Source organism: Lolium perenne, chromosome 3 (genome assembly GCF_019359855.2).
Source record: "Lolium perenne isolate Kyuss_39 chromosome 3, Kyuss_2.0, whole genome shotgun sequence".
In the NCBI taxonomy this organism is placed as follows: domain Eukaryota; kingdom Viridiplantae; phylum Streptophyta; class Magnoliopsida; order Poales; family Poaceae; genus Lolium; species Lolium perenne.
This window is the reverse complement of record NC_067246.2, coordinates 217,116,993-217,133,896: the sequence shown is the minus strand read 5'-3', so window position 1 is coordinate 217,133,896 and position 16,904 is coordinate 217,116,993. Positions and strand designations below refer to the sequence as shown.

The 16,904-nt window shown below is 48.1% G+C and overlaps 1 protein-coding gene across 1 annotated transcript; it reads left to right on the top strand.

Moving 5' to 3' along the window:
• Positions 1-1,219: 1,219 nt before the first annotated feature.
• On the top strand, positions 1,220-2,833 carry LOC139838095 (3'-5' exonuclease-like). The gene is made up of 2 exons (XM_071827446.1): positions 1,220-1,476; positions 2,386-2,833. Exons 1-2 carry the CDS (start codon positions 1,220-1,222, stop codon positions 2,831-2,833), a joined length of 705 nt encoding a protein of 234 aa, XP_071683547.1.
• Positions 2,834-16,904: the final 14,071 nt, after the last annotated feature.

Sequence of the window (16,904 nt, the reverse complement as noted above, 5' to 3'; positions counted from 1 at the left end):
GCCTAGTTTAAAGTTTTCCTAAAACTGAAGTATATCAAACCAACAGTATTTATAGAAACTAAAGTATTCCTTGAATGCTACAAATTGACTAGCTATTATGCCAAACCGAGACTAATTAAGCATTTGACCTATATCCTGCATCTATAACTACTATATATATATTTTACCTCGACGAGTCAGATGGACATCAGCAGGAGGAGGAGGAGCAACTTCCTCATGCTCAGCTGCACAATCCATTGCCGCAAAGATCATCACTTTCTCTTGCTTGACGTGAACCCTATCTAGAGCACCATCCTCACCTTCGGAGGATGAGCTGATGTCGATGGTCTCAACGGCCTTCTTGGATGGGACCAAAATGGCAACTTCATAGTCATAGGGGTCCATGGTGTCTACCTAATAACAAGCAGTGAACAATTTGAGAACTATGAAACTATTAATTACACATTAATTAAAACTAAGTTGGGATGTTTAGGTTCAGATTGACATTCGCACTAGCAGCACTAGCACATGTTTTGAATCAATCTAAACTAGGAAAATCTACTCTAGCACTAGAATCTACTTTGAATCGATCAAACCCTAGGAAAATCGCCGCTCGGACAAAAAAACCCCAATTAAAATCCCCCGAGATTAAGTACGGCAAACCCTAGAAAATCCCCCGCTCATCCCCCAAATTAACCTGAGCTTCGGCCGACGGAGGCAGTATGTGGAGCTTCGGCCGACGGAGCTTGACGGAGCTGCTTGACGGAGCTTCGGCCGACGGAGTTGGGAGAGGAAGAGGCGGCAGTGGCGGCTGGGTGAGAGAGAGTGAGACAGGGGAGAAAGGTGCTTTTGGGTTGGGCCATTTTGGGGTGGGTGGGGCAAAATGGCACCCACTGACGTGTGGGGCCATCTGACGGGTGGGTTGGGCCATTTCCGGTAATTTTATGTGGATTAGGGGCCAGCAGGTAAAATGGACCCCTCCTCCTCTGTTTTTACTAATTATAATAAATCAGAAATTCCCTCCTCCGCCTCTCCGCTTGACGGTTCCACTCCGCTTCTTGCCGGTTCCACTCCCACTAGACGGAAAAAACCCTCCTCCGCGCCAAGACGCTTCTGCCTCGCCGCTTCGCCTCCTCCGCCGCTTCCTCCTCCGCCGCTTCGCCTCCTCCGCGCCATGGATGCTGCTTCTTCTTCCTCTTCCTCTGTTCCGCAACCGCTTCTGCCTCCTCCGCCGTCAGCAATGCAGGCCATTACTCAGATCAGGACCTTCACCGTCCATGGCGGCAAGGAGATCGAAGTTGTCTACACAAACGAGGAGGAGACGATGAGCAAGTACACGAAGATGTACGCGCAGTGGTATGCGGAAGAAGAAGAGAACAAGTTTGTAGGATTGGATCTCGAGTACACTCCGGAGGACCCCAACCACGAAGAAGACAACTACCTCGCCGTCGCTCAACTGTGCATGAGGAACCACGTCCTCGTCTGCCACTTTTCCTGGTTTGTAGACCTTAATCTTGCTCTGATTTACTTAATCTTGCTCTGATTTTGTTAATCTTGCTCAGATTTTAGTTAATCGCTAGTGCATGATGAACCAAGTCACCCTCGAGTGCTCTGTTTTAGTTAATCTTGATCTGTTTTAGTTAATCTCGAGTGCAACAAATTAAACTACAAACCGTGCTAGCTGCAAAACTAGTTTTGTTTACGTGTTTTGTGTAACAAAAGCCACAAAGCATGGTGTGCTGATCTTGCAGATTGAATCTATCCATATGCTCATCTAGCATGTACTGGATTTCATTATACCAAATTAATTATATGATGCAAAATGATATTTCAATGACTAAAAAATTTGCACTTACACTTGATCATTCTTTTAGTACCAAATGGATTATGACTAGATAATTTTCAGACTCTTGATCATGCACTTACTAAACTTATGTCAATTTTATTCAAGTTATGAGATTGCATAGACTAAACATTCGTATTCCCAAATTTTATTCAAGTGTTGATCTCACAAGTACTAAATTTTTGCATCAAATTGAATCTATCCATATGCTCATCTAGCATGTACTGGATTTCATTATACCAAATTAATTATGACAAGCAAATTTCCGGAGTCTTGATCTTGCATTTAATAGAATTTTGTTAGTTTCAAAATTATATGATGCAAAATGAAATTTCAATGACTAAACAATTGCACTTACACATTTCATAAAAGTGTTGTTCATGCATTCTATTAGTACCAAATGAATTATGACTAGATAATTTTCAGACTGTTGATCATGAACTTACTAAACTTATGTAGTTTCAAATTTTATATTCAAGCTATGAGATTGCATATAGACTAGCTTCGTAGTCCCAAATTTTATTCAAGTGTTGATCTCGCAAGTACTAAATTTTTGCTTTCAGGACCAACGGGGAATGTCCGGCGCTGCGCTCATTCCTTCAAGATCAAGGAATTGTGTTCTGCAGCGTTGACAAGAGAGCAGATTTTATAAAGTTATATTACGAGAAGATTATAATTCCAAGGCAGAACTGGATCGATATCCAGGAAATTGTCATCGTCAAAGGTCTCAACGAGAGAGGAAACTTAATGAGGGATGGAATGGCTAGTCTTGCAACTAGCATCATCGACGAGTCGTACAGCCAGATGAAGAGCAAATTCCCTCGAGAGAGGCACAATTACTGGGAAGAGCAGCCGTTGTCTGATTTAAACCTGGAGTATGCAGCTAAAGATGCTTACGTGAGCTACCAGCTCTACGTTAAGATATGGTTCTTCCTGCGTTACCTTGTGTTTTGCCCCGGTTGCAAGAAGGAAGACGAGCTGAGGGGACGTCTGTGTTGCAAATGCGGGTAGCGAGAGATCGAAGCTGAACAGGCACGGAAGAAATGCTGCAGCTGAAATAGCAAGGTTAAATGGTGAACTTGCAAGCGCGCTGGCTGAACTAGCAATCTTGAAGGCACCGGCTTCCTGCAGCGACAACACCCAGCAGACAAGTCCCCCTCATGGCAAACGGACGAAGATGAATGATGAGCGATGGGCTGGAGCGTAGTGATGCGCCGAAGAGTAGTGATTATTGGCGAGAACACGAGGATGCGATCGTGGACTGGTGCTGATCGGAAGAGTGATGATCCGTGGACGACGGAGATGAGTGATCAGCAGAGCCCGAAGAGTGATAATCCGTGGCGGACGAAGCCGGGCAATTGCGACGACTTCTCCAAGATCCATGCCTAGTTAATTATTTGTATTTGCTTGTCAAGAAACTTTGCTTCTATCGTCTCAGATTATCGAGAGAAATCATACTTTTCCTGATGTGAATAGTACTTATCGAGATCTGGTTGAATATTCACACCCAGATTTATCTTTTTGTTTCTCTAAGTGTACAAAGTGTGTTTTACTGTGGGGAACAGGAGACCATTCAACACCTTTTTATTGAATGCCCTTTAGCTAAACTCTTATGGCGTCTTGTGAATTTTACTTATGCTCTCCCACCTCCCACCAATATTACCAATATGTTTGGTAATTGGTTGAATGGAGTCGATAGACAATCAAAAGCTTTTATCCGGATTGGGGTTTACGCTTTATGTTGGTCTATTTGGAAGAGTAGGAATGACATAATTTTTAATAAAAAACCTTCCTTTCATTTTTTCCAGGTTATTCATATGGTTTCCCATTGGGTCCAACTTTGGGCCCTACTCTCTCCGGAGGGGCAGCGGGATGCCATGGCTTCTGGATGCACACGGCTCCTGATGGTCGCTCAGGATATCTTGTGCCAGCTGGTTGGCGTCATACTAGAAGACTATGTTGATGTGTAGTCTTACTATGTGTTTCTTTCGATGGTTGATTCTTGTATCAATCCTCGATGATGAGTGATTTGTAAACATTTATACTTTAAATTTTTTTTAATAAAAGGATGTGTGCATCATCATGATGCAGAAGCCGGGGATGACCCCCATTTCGAAAAAAAAATGTCGAATTTGAATTTGAAGTTACATGTACATCTCCATAATATATGTGTATGCCTCAAGTTTCACGAGAAATCTAGGGGGGTAGACCCGCCGGGGCACACGTTCCGCTGTTTTGGGGGAAGGAGGGGAGAACGACCGCCGAGCACCGGAACCCCACCAAATCTTGCATGTGGACCTATGATATGTGTTAAAGTGTGGTGCAAGGTCTAATGGTGCAAAAGTAGCTCCCCTAAACCCTAAACCCTAAACTGGGGAGGCTTCGAGCCCTAATCCCCTCTAAATCCCTAAACCACGACGCCGAGCTACGGAACCATGCATCATAAACCCTAACCCTAACCCTAAACCCTAATCCTATACCTAACCATAAATACTTACCTTTAAACTAAACCCTAGCCCTAGCCCCTAAACCCTAGCCCTAACCCTACACCTAACCCTAACCAGTAGATCAGGCACACCCTCGATCGTGTGATAATGGCTCTAGCTGCGGGTATATGTGCCAAAGGGTCCCAATCTTGGTTCTACATGTGTATATGTACTAAACAAACCTAAAAGAATGAAAAGTTACATTGGTGCACCCTCGCGCGGAGAAATCTAGGGGGGTAGACCCGCGGGGGCACACGTTCCGCTGTTTTGGGGGGAGGAGGGGATAACGACCGCCGGAGCACCGGAACCCCACCAAACCTTGCATGTGGACCTATGATATGTGTCAAAGTGTGGTGCAAGGTCTAATGGTGCAAAAGTAGCTCCCCTAAACCCTAAACCCTAAAGCGGGAGGCTTCGAGCACTAAAACCCCTCTAAAACCCTAAACCACGACACCGGAGCTGCAGAACCATGCATCATAAACCCTAACCCTAACCCTATACCCTAAACATATACCTAACCATAAATACTTACCTTTAACCTAAACCCTAGCCCTACCCCCTAAACCCTAGCCCTAACCCTACACCTAACCCTAACCAAGAGATCGTGCACACCCTCGATCGTGTGATAATGGCTCTAGCTGCGGGTATATGTGCCAAAGGGTCCCAATCTTGGTTCTACATGTGTATATGTACTAAACAAACCTAAAAGAATGAAAAGTTACATTGGTGCACCCTCGCGCGGAGAAATCTAGGGGGGTAGACCCGCCGGGGCACGCGTTCCGCTGTTTTGGGGGAGGAGGGGGATAACGACCGCCGGAGCACCGGAACCCCACCAAACCTTGCATGTGGACCTATGATATGTGTCAAAGTGTGGTGCAAGGTCTAATGGTGCAAAAGTAGCTCCCCTAAACCCTAAACCCTAAAGCTGGGAGGCTTTTTTTGTGAAGCGGCTACATGGCGCGCATTTCGGTATCGCGCGGGACCTCCGCGCGGCGGTAGGATACCTCCTACGCACCACCTATCACATGCCGTATGCGCGCGGAAGCCATCTGGGAATCCCACCCGCTTCTGCGGTGCCCCCGCCGAATCCCGTGGAAAGCGTCCGGATCTGAACTGGGGCGACACTTTCCTTCGCTCAATAAATGGAGGGAAAAATGTTTTTAGGTCTAGGACGCGTCATTTTATGTGCTAAATGTTTTCCGTTTCGCGCGTTGGCGGACGGGTGCACGCGCGCGCCCGGTACGGCCATACCGCATGTCCCGGCGGCCCCGTTTTGCGCAGTTGGCAAAGCAAACGGAGCCAAAAAAATCGAGCGGAGCCGCGTGGCGTCATTTTATGTGTCCTGGTAACCACTGCAAAAGACGGAACTGGGATACGGCACTTAACTGGGCGCACCCTTCACGAACAGGCCTATCTCGTCCGGAGTTCTATGGCTTTTAGGGGAAATGAGTAGGAAACGGCCCGTTTCACCACATAGTTTGTCGGAACGAGGCCATATTTGGCACGTGCGTGGGCCTTAGGATGGGAAGCAAGGCCCCGGTCGCGGATTTCCAATCCGAACCACGGGCGACGGTTTTTCCATTTTCGGGGTGCCGCATGGGCTTTTTTTGTGAAGCAGCTACATGGCGCGCATTTCAGTATCGCGCGGGACCTCCGCGCGGCGGTAGGATACCTCCTACGCACCACCTATCACATGCCGTATGCGCGCGGAAGCCATCTGGGAATCCCACCCGCTTCCTGCGGTGCCCCGCCGAATCCGCTGAAACGTCCGGATACGAATCGGGCGACACTGTCCTTCGCTCAATAAATGGAGGGAAAAATGTTTTTAGGTCTAGGACGCGTCATTTTATGTGCTAAATGTTTTCCGTTTCGCGCGTTGGCGGACGGGTGCACGCGCGCGCCCGGTGCGGCCATACCGCATGTCCCGGCGGCCCCGTTTTGCGCGATTGGCAAAGCAAACGGAGCCAAAAATCGAGCGGAGCCGCGTGGCATCATTTTATGTGTCCTGGTAACCACCGCAAAAGACGGAACTGGGATACGGCAATTATCTTGGAGAACCCTTCACGAACAGGGCTATCTCGTCCAGGAGTTCTATGGCTTTTAGGGGAAATGAGTTGGAAACGGCCCGTTTCACCACATAGTTTGTCGGAACGAGGCCATATTTGGCACGTGCGTGGGCCTTAGGATGGGAAGCAAGGCCCCGGTCGCGGATTTCTAATCCGAACCACGGGCGACGGTTTTTCCATTTTCGGGGTGCCGGAAGGGCTTTTTTTTGTGAAGCGACTACATGGCGCGCATTTCAGTATCGCGCGGGACCTCCGCGCGGCGGTAGGATACCTCCTACGCACCACCTATCACATGCCGTATGCGCGCGGGAAGCCATCTCGGGAATCCCACCCGCTTCCTGCGGTGCCCGCCGAATCCGCCGGAAACCGTCCGATCTGAATCGCGACACTTTCCTTCGCTCAATAAATGGAGGGAAAAATGTTTTTAGGTCTAGGACGCGTCATTTTATGTGCTAAATGTTTTCCGTTTCGCGCGTTGGCGGACGGGTGCACGCGCGCGCGCCGGTGCGGCCATACCGCATGGCCCGGCGGCCCCGTTTTGCGCAGTTGGCAAAGCAAACGGAGCCAAAAATCGAGCGGAGCCGCGTGGCGTCATTTTATGTGTCCTGGTAACCACCGCAAAAGACGGAACTGGGATACGGCAATTATCTTGGAGAACCCTTCACGAATGTGGCTATCTCGTCCAGGAGTTCTATGGCTTTTAGGGGAAATGAGTAGGAAACGGCCCGTTTCACCACATAGTTTGTCGGAACGAGGCCATATTTGGCACGTGCGTGGGCCTTAGGATGGGAAGCAAGGCCCGGTCGCGGATTTCCAATCCGAACCACGAGGCGACGGTTTTTCCATTTTCGGGTGCCGGAAGGGCTTTTTTTGTGAAGCAGCTACATGGCGCGCATTTCAGTATCGCGCGGGACCTCCGCGCGGCGGTAGGATACCTCCTACGCACCACCTATCACATGCCGTATGCGCGCGGAAGCCATCTGGGAATCCCACCCGCTTCCTGCGGTGCCCCGCCGAATCCGCCGGAAACTGTCCGGATCTGAATCGGGCGACACTTTCCTTCGCTCAATAAATGGAGGGAAAAATGTTTTTAGGACTAGGACGCGTCATTTTATGTGCTAAATGTTTTCCGTTTCGCGCGTTGGCGGACGGGTGCACGCGCGCGCCCGGTGCGGCCATACCGCATGTCCCGGCGGCCCCGTTTTGCGCAGCTTGGCAAAGCAAACGGAGCCAAAAATCGAGCGGAGCCGCGTGGCGTCAATTTATTTGTCCAGGTAACCACAGCAAAAGACGGAACTGGGATACGGCAATTATCTTGGAGAACCCTTCACGAACAGGGCTATCTCGTCCGGAGTTCTATGGCTTTTAGGGGAAATGAGTAGGAAACGGCCCGTTTCACCACATAGTTTGTCGGAACGAGGCCATATTTGGCACGTGCGTGGGCCTTAGGATGGGAAGCAAGGCCCCGGTCGCGGATTTCCAATCCGAACCACGGGCGACGGTTTTTCCATTTTCGGGGTGCCGGAAGGGCTTTTTTTGTGAAGCAGCTACATGGCGCGCATTTCAGTATCGCGCGGGACCTCCGCGCGGCGGTAGGATACCTCCTACGCACCACCTATCACATGCCGTATGCGCGCGGAAGCCATCTGGGAATCCCACCCGCTTCTGCGGTGCCCCGCCGAATCCGCCGGAAAGCGTCCGGATCTGAATCGCGACACTTTCCTTCGCTCAATAAATGGAGGGAAAAATGTTTTTAGGTCTAGGACGCGTCATTTTATGTGCTAAATGTTTTCCGTTTCGCGCGTTGGCGGACGGGTGCACGCGCGCGCCCGGTACGGCCATACCGCATGTCCCGGCGGCCCCGTTTTACGCAGTTGGCAAAGCAAACGGAGCCAAAAAATCGAGCGGAGCCGCGTGGCGTCATTTTATGTGTCCTGGTAACCACTGCAAAAGACGGAACTGGGATACGGCAATTATCTTGAAAAACCCTTCACGAACAGGGCTATCTCGTCTGGAGTTCTATGGCTTTTATGGGAAATGAGTAGGAAACGGCCCGTTTCACCAAATAGTTTGACGGAACCAGGCCATATTTGGCACGTGCGTGGAACTTAGGATGGGAAGCATGGCCAGTGTAGCTGATTTCCAATCCGAACCACGGGCGACGGTTTTCCCATTTTCGGGGTGCCGGAAGGGCTTTTTTTGTGAAGGGCTACATGGCGCGCATTTCAGTATCGCGCGGGACCTCCGCGCGGCGGTATGATACCTCCTACGCACCACCTATCACATGCCGTATGTGCGCGGAAGACATCTGGGAATCCCACCCGCTTCCTGCGGTGCCCCGCCGAATCCGCTGCAAACTGTCCGGATTTGAACTGGGGCCACACTTTCCTTCGCTCAATAAATGGAGGGAAAAATGTTTTTAGGTCTAGGACGCGTCATTTTATGTGCTAAATGTTTTCCGTTTCGCGCGTTGGCGGACGGGTGCACGCGCGCTCCCGGTACGGCCATACCGCATGTCCCGACGGCCCCGTTTTGCGCAGTTGGCAAAGCAAACGGAGCCAAAAAATCGAGCGGAGCCGCGTGGCGTCATTTTATGTGTCCTGGTAACCACTGCAAAAGACGGAATTGGGATACGGCAATTATCTTGAAAAACCCTTCACGAATAGGGCTATCACGCCCGGAGTTCTATGGCTTTTTAGGGGAAATGAGTAGGAAACGGCCCGTTTCACCACATAGTTTGTCGGAACGAGGCCATATTTGGCACGTGCGTGGACCTTAGGATGGGAAGCAAGGCCCGTGTCGCGGATTTCCAATCAGAACCACGGGCGACGGTTTTCCCATTTTCGGGGTGCTTGGGAAGGGCTTTTTTTGTGAAGGGCTACATGGTGCGCATTTCAGTATTGCGCGAGACCTCCGCGCGGCGGTAGGATACCTCCTACGCACCACCTATCACATGCCGTATGCGCGCGGTAGCCATCTGGGAATCCCTCCCGCTTCCTGCGGTGTCCCGCCGAATCCGCTAGAAACTGACCGGGAGGATTTAAACTGGGGCCACACTTTCCTTGGCTCAATAAATGGAGGGAAACATGTTTTTAGGTCTAGGACGCGTCATTTTATGTGCTAAATGTTTTCCGTTTCGCGCGTTGGCGGACGGGTGCATGCGCGCGCCCGGTACGGCCATACCGCATGTCCGGCGGCCCCGTTTTGCGCATTGGCAAATTAAACGGAGCCAAAAAACCGAGCGGAGACGACATTCTAGCTAGGAGAATCCTTCACGATCGAACTGCCACGTTCGGAATCTTGATGTATATAGAATGGGATAAAGCTTGCATATGCCTTATGATAAGCATATAATTAGTGTGTGCAAGAGACATATATTATTTGACCTAATTAACCAAACATTTTCTGATTTTTTTTATATAATTTAATTATTAAGGATTCTAGGAGTTTCATATATCCCTATATTATTATCATTAAAGGAATGAAGGTGACACACGTTTAATTACATGATATTCTGTTTTTATAAATATTTTAACCTACACCAAATTATATGCATTATTGCGCATTTAATTATTATTGTTTTGCACAAAAAAGCCCCAAAAATTCCCTCCAAAACCCCAAAACCCCAAAACCCTCCAAAACCCCAAAACTCTCCCGCCTTGACTTCTCCCGACATCTCAAAAAAAAAAAAAAAAAGCTTCTCCCGCCAGCTCCAGCGAAATGTTTTGAATCCGCCCGCCACTAACCTAAGCTGGAAAGGAGGGCAAATGTCCGAAACGCCACTAACCTAAGCTGGAAAGGAGGGACATTTCAGTCAAATCCCGTACGAGCTCCCTCAATTCCCCAATTCCCCTCCCACTCCGGTGCGATGCGAACCCCAATTCCCCTCCCACTCCGCTCATCCCCACCCGCCGACGGCCACCGACGAGCGGCGCTCCGACGAGCGGACGAGCGGAGAGCTACCCGCCGACGACGGCCGCGCGTGCGTAGACGCTCGCCACAAGATCTTCGTGCGAGTTCCCTCCTCAACCCGACCCCTCGCCCCCACTTTTATGGCCTTTTCTTGGCACAGCTTAGGGTTTCGTCGGCCATGGCTAGGGTTACGGTTTGCTTGGCATGGCATGGTTAGGGTTAGGGATTTCGTGGCATGGCTTCTTTCCTTGGCTTGTCCAGGGTTAGGGTTGCTCGGCTTTGTCATGGTTCTTGCTGCAACCAGTCCATGGTTGCTTCGGATCTTGCTTGGCATGTTCTTGCGGCAACCGATCGATGATTCTTTGCGGATCTTGCAGCTCGAGCTCTGTAGATTTTAGATTTGGTTTTCTGCGGTACCTATATGATTACCTGCTGCCGATCTTGCTTGCTATATGCAAGCGAGTCCATGTTTGCTTCGGATCTTGATTGGCATGTGTCTTGCTGCAACCGATCGATGATTGCTGCGGATCTTGCTTGGCTCGTGCTCTGTAGAATTTAGATCTGGTTTACTGCGGTCCCTATATGATTACTCGTCGCCGATCTTGCTTGTGTATCCAACCAATCAATTAGTGATGCGGATCTTGCCTCGCGTGGGTCTCGCCGCAACCAGTCCATGATTGTTGGGGGATTTTACTTGGCTTGGGCTCTGTAGATTGTACATCTAGTTTATCGCAGTCCATATATGATTAGCTGCTACAGATCTTTCTTGCTGCAACTAGTACATAATATGATTACTGCTGCGGATCTTGCTTGGTACGAGATCTTTACCAAGGCATGCCCTTTTATATTTCGTCGATGAACATTTATAATGCCCTTTTATCCTGTGTTGATGAAACTTCTCCCAAACAAAGTTTGGGAGCCGTGTTTAACTTTACATGCCTACAGCTATTACTGTTTACATGTATATTGATGTATTTAGTGATATGTCTAATGAATATAACCTGTTATCTTCTTAGGTAATACTATCAAGGTCGACCTACTTCAAGGAGCAAGGTGAACCAGGTGATTGTTGATCCACATGAACCTATGTTGCTTGGTTCTTTAATTGCATCCATATGTTGTATCTGCTTTGTCACTAATTGTTATTCTTTTCGTGCCGGCACATATCCAACCCATCAACATCGTGCATGGCAAAGATCGGGAAGAAGCAACATGGCTGGTATGCGGCTTCATCCTAACATCATTGTGTCTAATTGATGCTTTTAATCGGGTCTTTGGGGTTTTTGGCTCTGTCAATATTTACGTACCCTAGGATTAAATGAAACTAAAAGTTGAAAATTGCTATGATTAAACAATTTACCTTAGTTGTTCGAGTTGGCTTGCTTCTATGCATTTCAACCATCAATCTAATGGTTACATATTTTTCTCATACATGTAAAGAAGCGCCCCTCACCGAGATAGAGAAGGACAGGGCTAGGACAATGATGCGGAACAACCGTGTCTTACAATCCCTGGGTCTCCCATTTGTAGTGTCAATTTTTAGGAAGTCACATGGTGGTCGAGGTGGAGGTCGTTCCACACTTTCAAATGATGAGTCATCTGCCATAACACAAGGCGAGAGCTCAGATTATCATCCGAGCAATGACCAATTGGTTGACCAGGAGGATGGGGAGGTTGAAGGGAGTATAGGGGAACACATTGAGAAGGTGCATTCTGCTTATCATCTTTGGAGCGCTGGCATTATTTGTATCTGTTTTCTTATTTCTGTTTTGCTATAACCTGTGATGTAATGCCATTTTGTTTTGCTATTTTTGCGAGGCATTGAAGGATCCCAAGAGTAGAAAGAAAAAGGCTTCTGTTAGAAAGACAAGCCCAGGGAGGAGGAGTAAGAGGTTGCAAAAGGAACAAAGTTCAATGCCTCCTGTTAGAGTGTTTGCCGATGCTCCAGGAGGGGGAAAGAGGCATACGGAACCCTGTTGCTTGAAGTTCCTTCCAAAAGAGTCACCAGGAGGACATCAAGTGAAGCGTACGCAACCAACAATGAAGATACTCCGCCCCGCAACAATCGCAGAAGCTCACCGCAGATTGATGAAAGGATCGATGAAGCAAGCACTGTTCGCAGGGACACAGGTCCTACTGCATCTGATGTCATGGTCCATCAGCACTTTGATTCTGATGGTTTTTCTTGATCCTGAGGATGATGAAGGCAAGTTTTTGTTGGACACCTGTCCACACTATCTACTGCCTTTTTTGTTTATCTTTATAAACTCTTTTGGTTGTGGGTCTTTGCTTTCGACATGATCTTTGTATGTATGCTATTCAGGTGGAACCACCGCTGCAGGTGGCCGTAAAAGGAAGGGCACCGGGCTGGAGCGGATTTGCAAGGGGATGGGAGTCAAGCTTACCATTGAGATTCCTCCAGGGCTGAAACGTCCCGAGAAGCCTTTACTGCTGCCAAGTTTGCATCGGAGGGTGGAATGCTTGCAAGAGGCCAGATGCCGCTCCTTCCGCATTTCAAGTTGTACAAGAGGGATGAGAATTTGTTGGCCGACTTCGTTGGAAAGATGGGGGTAATCTTCTTCATCACCAGTTCATTTGTTAGATGATAGGAGTGCTTGCTTGATTGTTCATAGTTCATGATAACTAACCTCGTCCTTGCCCTTGTTTGCTTTGTAGGCAAATTTCAACATGGACACAGAGTCGGAAGACATCCAGAAGGCTTGCTATGACGTCTTGCGGAAAGTGTCGAAGAACGGGCGCTACATCCCGAAAAGGGACTACTTCGACAAAGTACCGGCAAATGAAGTCAGCATCAAGTCCCTGTTAAGGATGTCTCGAGATGAAGAATGGGAAGCTCTAACTGCTCTGTGGGTAACCCCAAGACACGGGGTATGTTCTTTGCTTCGATTGCGATCATTAGTGCTTGCATGGTAGACATGATGCTCATCGTTATAGTGTGCCCATGGCTGCATCGCGTGATTGGGCCCTTGTGCCGAGCACCTGTAGCAAGACCAAGGACCGTCGTGCTGCGGTCAAATTTGGCCAAAAGATCGGCTCTCGTAGCTATCTTTGCTCATCTGTATGCAATCGTAAGAACACTCTTACAGAATTTCCTTTGCATCTTTCTCTTGTCTCCACAAGCTTATGTTACGATTCTTGGTGAACATCATTTCCCGAGAGGGAGGAGCGCAGAGGTGAAGAGCTAGATGCGGTCGACATCTTTAAGGCGACCCATCACGGCAAGAAGGATGGTTTCTCTGAGGAAGCTCTAGCTGCAATAGTAAGTGACTTGTTCATTTCACTTTTGTGAACCATTCTTGGACCTGCGCGTTTCTGAATTGATGAATCTTTTGGAAATGGATCTCCGTGCTGATATGGAAGCTGAGATGGCTATTCCCTGTGCCGAAGGTGCACCGCCAAGGTCTGCCGATCATTGTTGTTGCAAAGGTTCTTAGCAAGGAACCCAACCACACCACTTTACTGAAGAATGCAGGACATCAGCCCAGTACCACAGTCAAGATCAACAAGCCCACCGCAGCTGTATCGGCGCATGTTCATGACCTGGAAGCACGGTGAAGAGGTCCCGGAGGAAGCTGAACAGATGAAGCAGCAGCTTGCTGCCATCATGGAAGAAGCTGCTGCCCGAAGGAGAAGCAAGCGGCAAATGAAGCCGCACAAGCTCGGCGTGACAAGGACTACATGGAGCTCCTCAAGCGGATCGAGGAAAGTGATAGGAGGCTTGCTCACATGATGTCCATCTTCGGAGCATCTGCGAATTAGCTCCTGCTCGCTGGTCGTATCCCTTTTTTGTGTCCCGCCATGGAACTTGGTCATATCCTGGCAGCGTGACAATAACTTCTTCCGTGAATCTGTGAACTTCTTACCGTGAATCTGTGAACTTCTTACCGTGAATCTGTGAACTTTCTTGGCATGTTGGTGAATCTGTGAACCTGGTCATTTTCTTCTTTGTCACTCTGCTGTGAAATTTGCAGATTTGAAATGTTGTCTTTTATATTTTGCTGTTGAATTTCCTAATTTAATATATGCACTGTTGGGCTATTGTGGGCTCTTAAAAGGCCAAGGCCCAAAGTAGCCTAGAAATATATGGGCTCTTAAAAGGCTAGAGCCCAACAAATAATTAATTGCATTTTCGAAAAATGGGAGTTGAAAAGGCCAAAAAAGGCCGAAGCCCAAAAAACTTGCAGGACCGTAAAAAGGCCAAAGCCCATAACTTTTATGGACCCAAAAAGGCCAAGGCCCAATATCTTTATGGACCCCAAAAAGGCTGTTGCCCAAAACCTCTGTGGACCCTATAAAGGCCTAGGCCCAAAATCTTAATGGACCCTAAAAGGCAAAGGCCAAAACCTGAAATGGGACCTAAAAAGGCCACCGCCCAAAAGCTGTAATGGGTCCTAAAAGGCCACGGCCCAAAAGCGTAATGGGTCCTAAAAAGGCCACGGCCCAAAACTGTAATGGGTCCTAAAAAGGCCACGGCCCAATGGAAATTGGCCCAGGCCCAGTAAGTAAAGCAGCTAAAAAGGCCGTTGAAAAAAAAAAAAGCTAAAAAGGCCGAGGTAATTGGGCCAGTTACGGGCCAAGGCCCAACAAAGCCGAAAAAAATAATCAGAACTAATGGGCTCAGCCCATATAAGGAGCTGAATGGACCGGGCTGAATTCAAATAACGACGTTTCTAATTCGTCACAATTTTGCCACGTCGGATTGCCACGCTGGACTCGGGGGCAGGTGCCCATGACGTTTTGGGAACGTCATGCACTCAGTGACATTTTAAAACGTCACAAAGCTCTACGACGTTTTCAAGTGGAACGTCTTAAGCACTCACTGCTGACTCCCAGCTTTCGACGTTTTGAAAGTTGTCACAATAACGTCACAAGTAGCCATTAGTGACGTTTTAGTGACACCTTTATTTCGTCAACTTATGGCAGATTTCTTGTAGTGGGCGCCAACGTGGAACCTGCACAACACAAACCAAGTACTTTGCCCCAACGAAACAGCGATGTTGTCAATCTCACCGGCTTGCTGTAACAAAGGATTAGATGTATAGTGTGGATGATGATTGTTTGCAGAAAACAGTAGAACAGTATTGCAGTAGATTATATTTCAGTATAGAGAATTGGACCGGGGTCCACAGTTCACTAGAGGTGTCTCTCCCATAAGATAAACAGCATGTTGGGTGAACAAATTACAGTTGGGCAATTGACAAATAAAGAGGGCATGACCATGCACATACATATTATGATGAGTATAGTGAGATTTAATTGGGCATTACGACAAAGTACATAGACCGCTATCCAGCATGCATCTATGCCTAAAAAGTCCACCTTCAGGTTATCATCCGAACCCCCTCCAGTATTAAGTTGCTAACAACAGACAATTGCATTAAGTATTGCGCGTAATGTAATCAGTAACTACATCCTCGAACATAGCACCAATGTTTTATCCCTAGTGGCAACAGCACATCCGTAACCTTAGAGGTTCTTGTCACTCCTCCAGATTCACGGAGACATGAACCCACTATCGAGCATAAATACTCCCTCTTGGAGTTACTAGCATCAACTTGGCTAGAGCATCTACTAATAACGGAGAGCATGCAAGATCATAAACAACACATAGACATGAATTGATAATCAACATAACATAGTATTCTCTATTCATCGGATCCCAACAAACGCAACATATAGAATTACAGATAGATGATCTTGATCATGTTCGGCAGCTCACAAGACCCGACAATTAAGCACAATGGGGAGAAGACAACCATCTAGCTACTGCTATGGACCCATAGTCCAGGGGTAGACTACTCACACATCACTCCGGAGGCGACCATGGCGGCGTAGAGTCCTCCGGGAGATGATTCCCCTCTCCGGCAGGGTGCCGGAGGCGATCTCCTGAATCCCCGTGATGGGATTGGCGGCGGCGGCGTCTCCCGGAAGGTTTTCCGTATCGTGGTTCTCGTGCATCGGGGGTTTCGCGACGAAGGCTATTTGTAGGCGGAAGGAGCGAGTCGAGGGGGGCCACACGAGGGGCCCACACTACAGGTCGGCGCGGCCAGGGCTTGGGCCGCGCCGCTCTAGGGTGTGGCCACCTCGTGGCCCCACTTCGTCTCCTCTTTGGTCTTGTGGAAGCTTCGTGGCAAAATAGGACCCTGGGCGTTGATTTCGTCCAATTCTGAGAATATTTCCTTACTAGGATTTCTGAAACCAAAAACAGCAGAAACAAAGAATCGGCACTTCGGCATCTTGTTAATAGGTTAGTTCCAGAAAATGCACGAATATGACATAAAGTATGCATAAAACATGTAGATATTATCAATAATGTGGCATGGAACATAAGAAATTATCGATACGTCGGAGACGTATCAGCATCCCCAAGCTTAGTTCCTGCTCGTCCCGAGCAGGTAAACGATAAACAAAGATAATTTCTGGAGTGACATGCCATCATAACCTTGATCATACTATTTGTAAAGCATATGTAGTGAATGCAGCGATCGAAACAATGTATATGACATGAGTAAACAAGTGAATCATATAGCAAAGACTTTTCATGAATAGTACTTCAAGACAAGCATCAATAAGTCTTGCATAAGAGTTAACTCATAA

Excerpts from the sequence above, each read along its gene's own strand:
- LOC139838095 (XM_071827446.1), top strand. The coding sequence starts at position 1,220 with ATGCAGGCCATTACTCAGATCAGGACCTTCACCGTCCATGGCGGCAAG. Across the intron at positions 1,477-2,385 it reads CTCGTCTGCCACTTTTCCTG|GACCAACGGGGAATGTCCGG; the intron begins GTTTGTAGACCT and ends TTTTGCTTTCAG.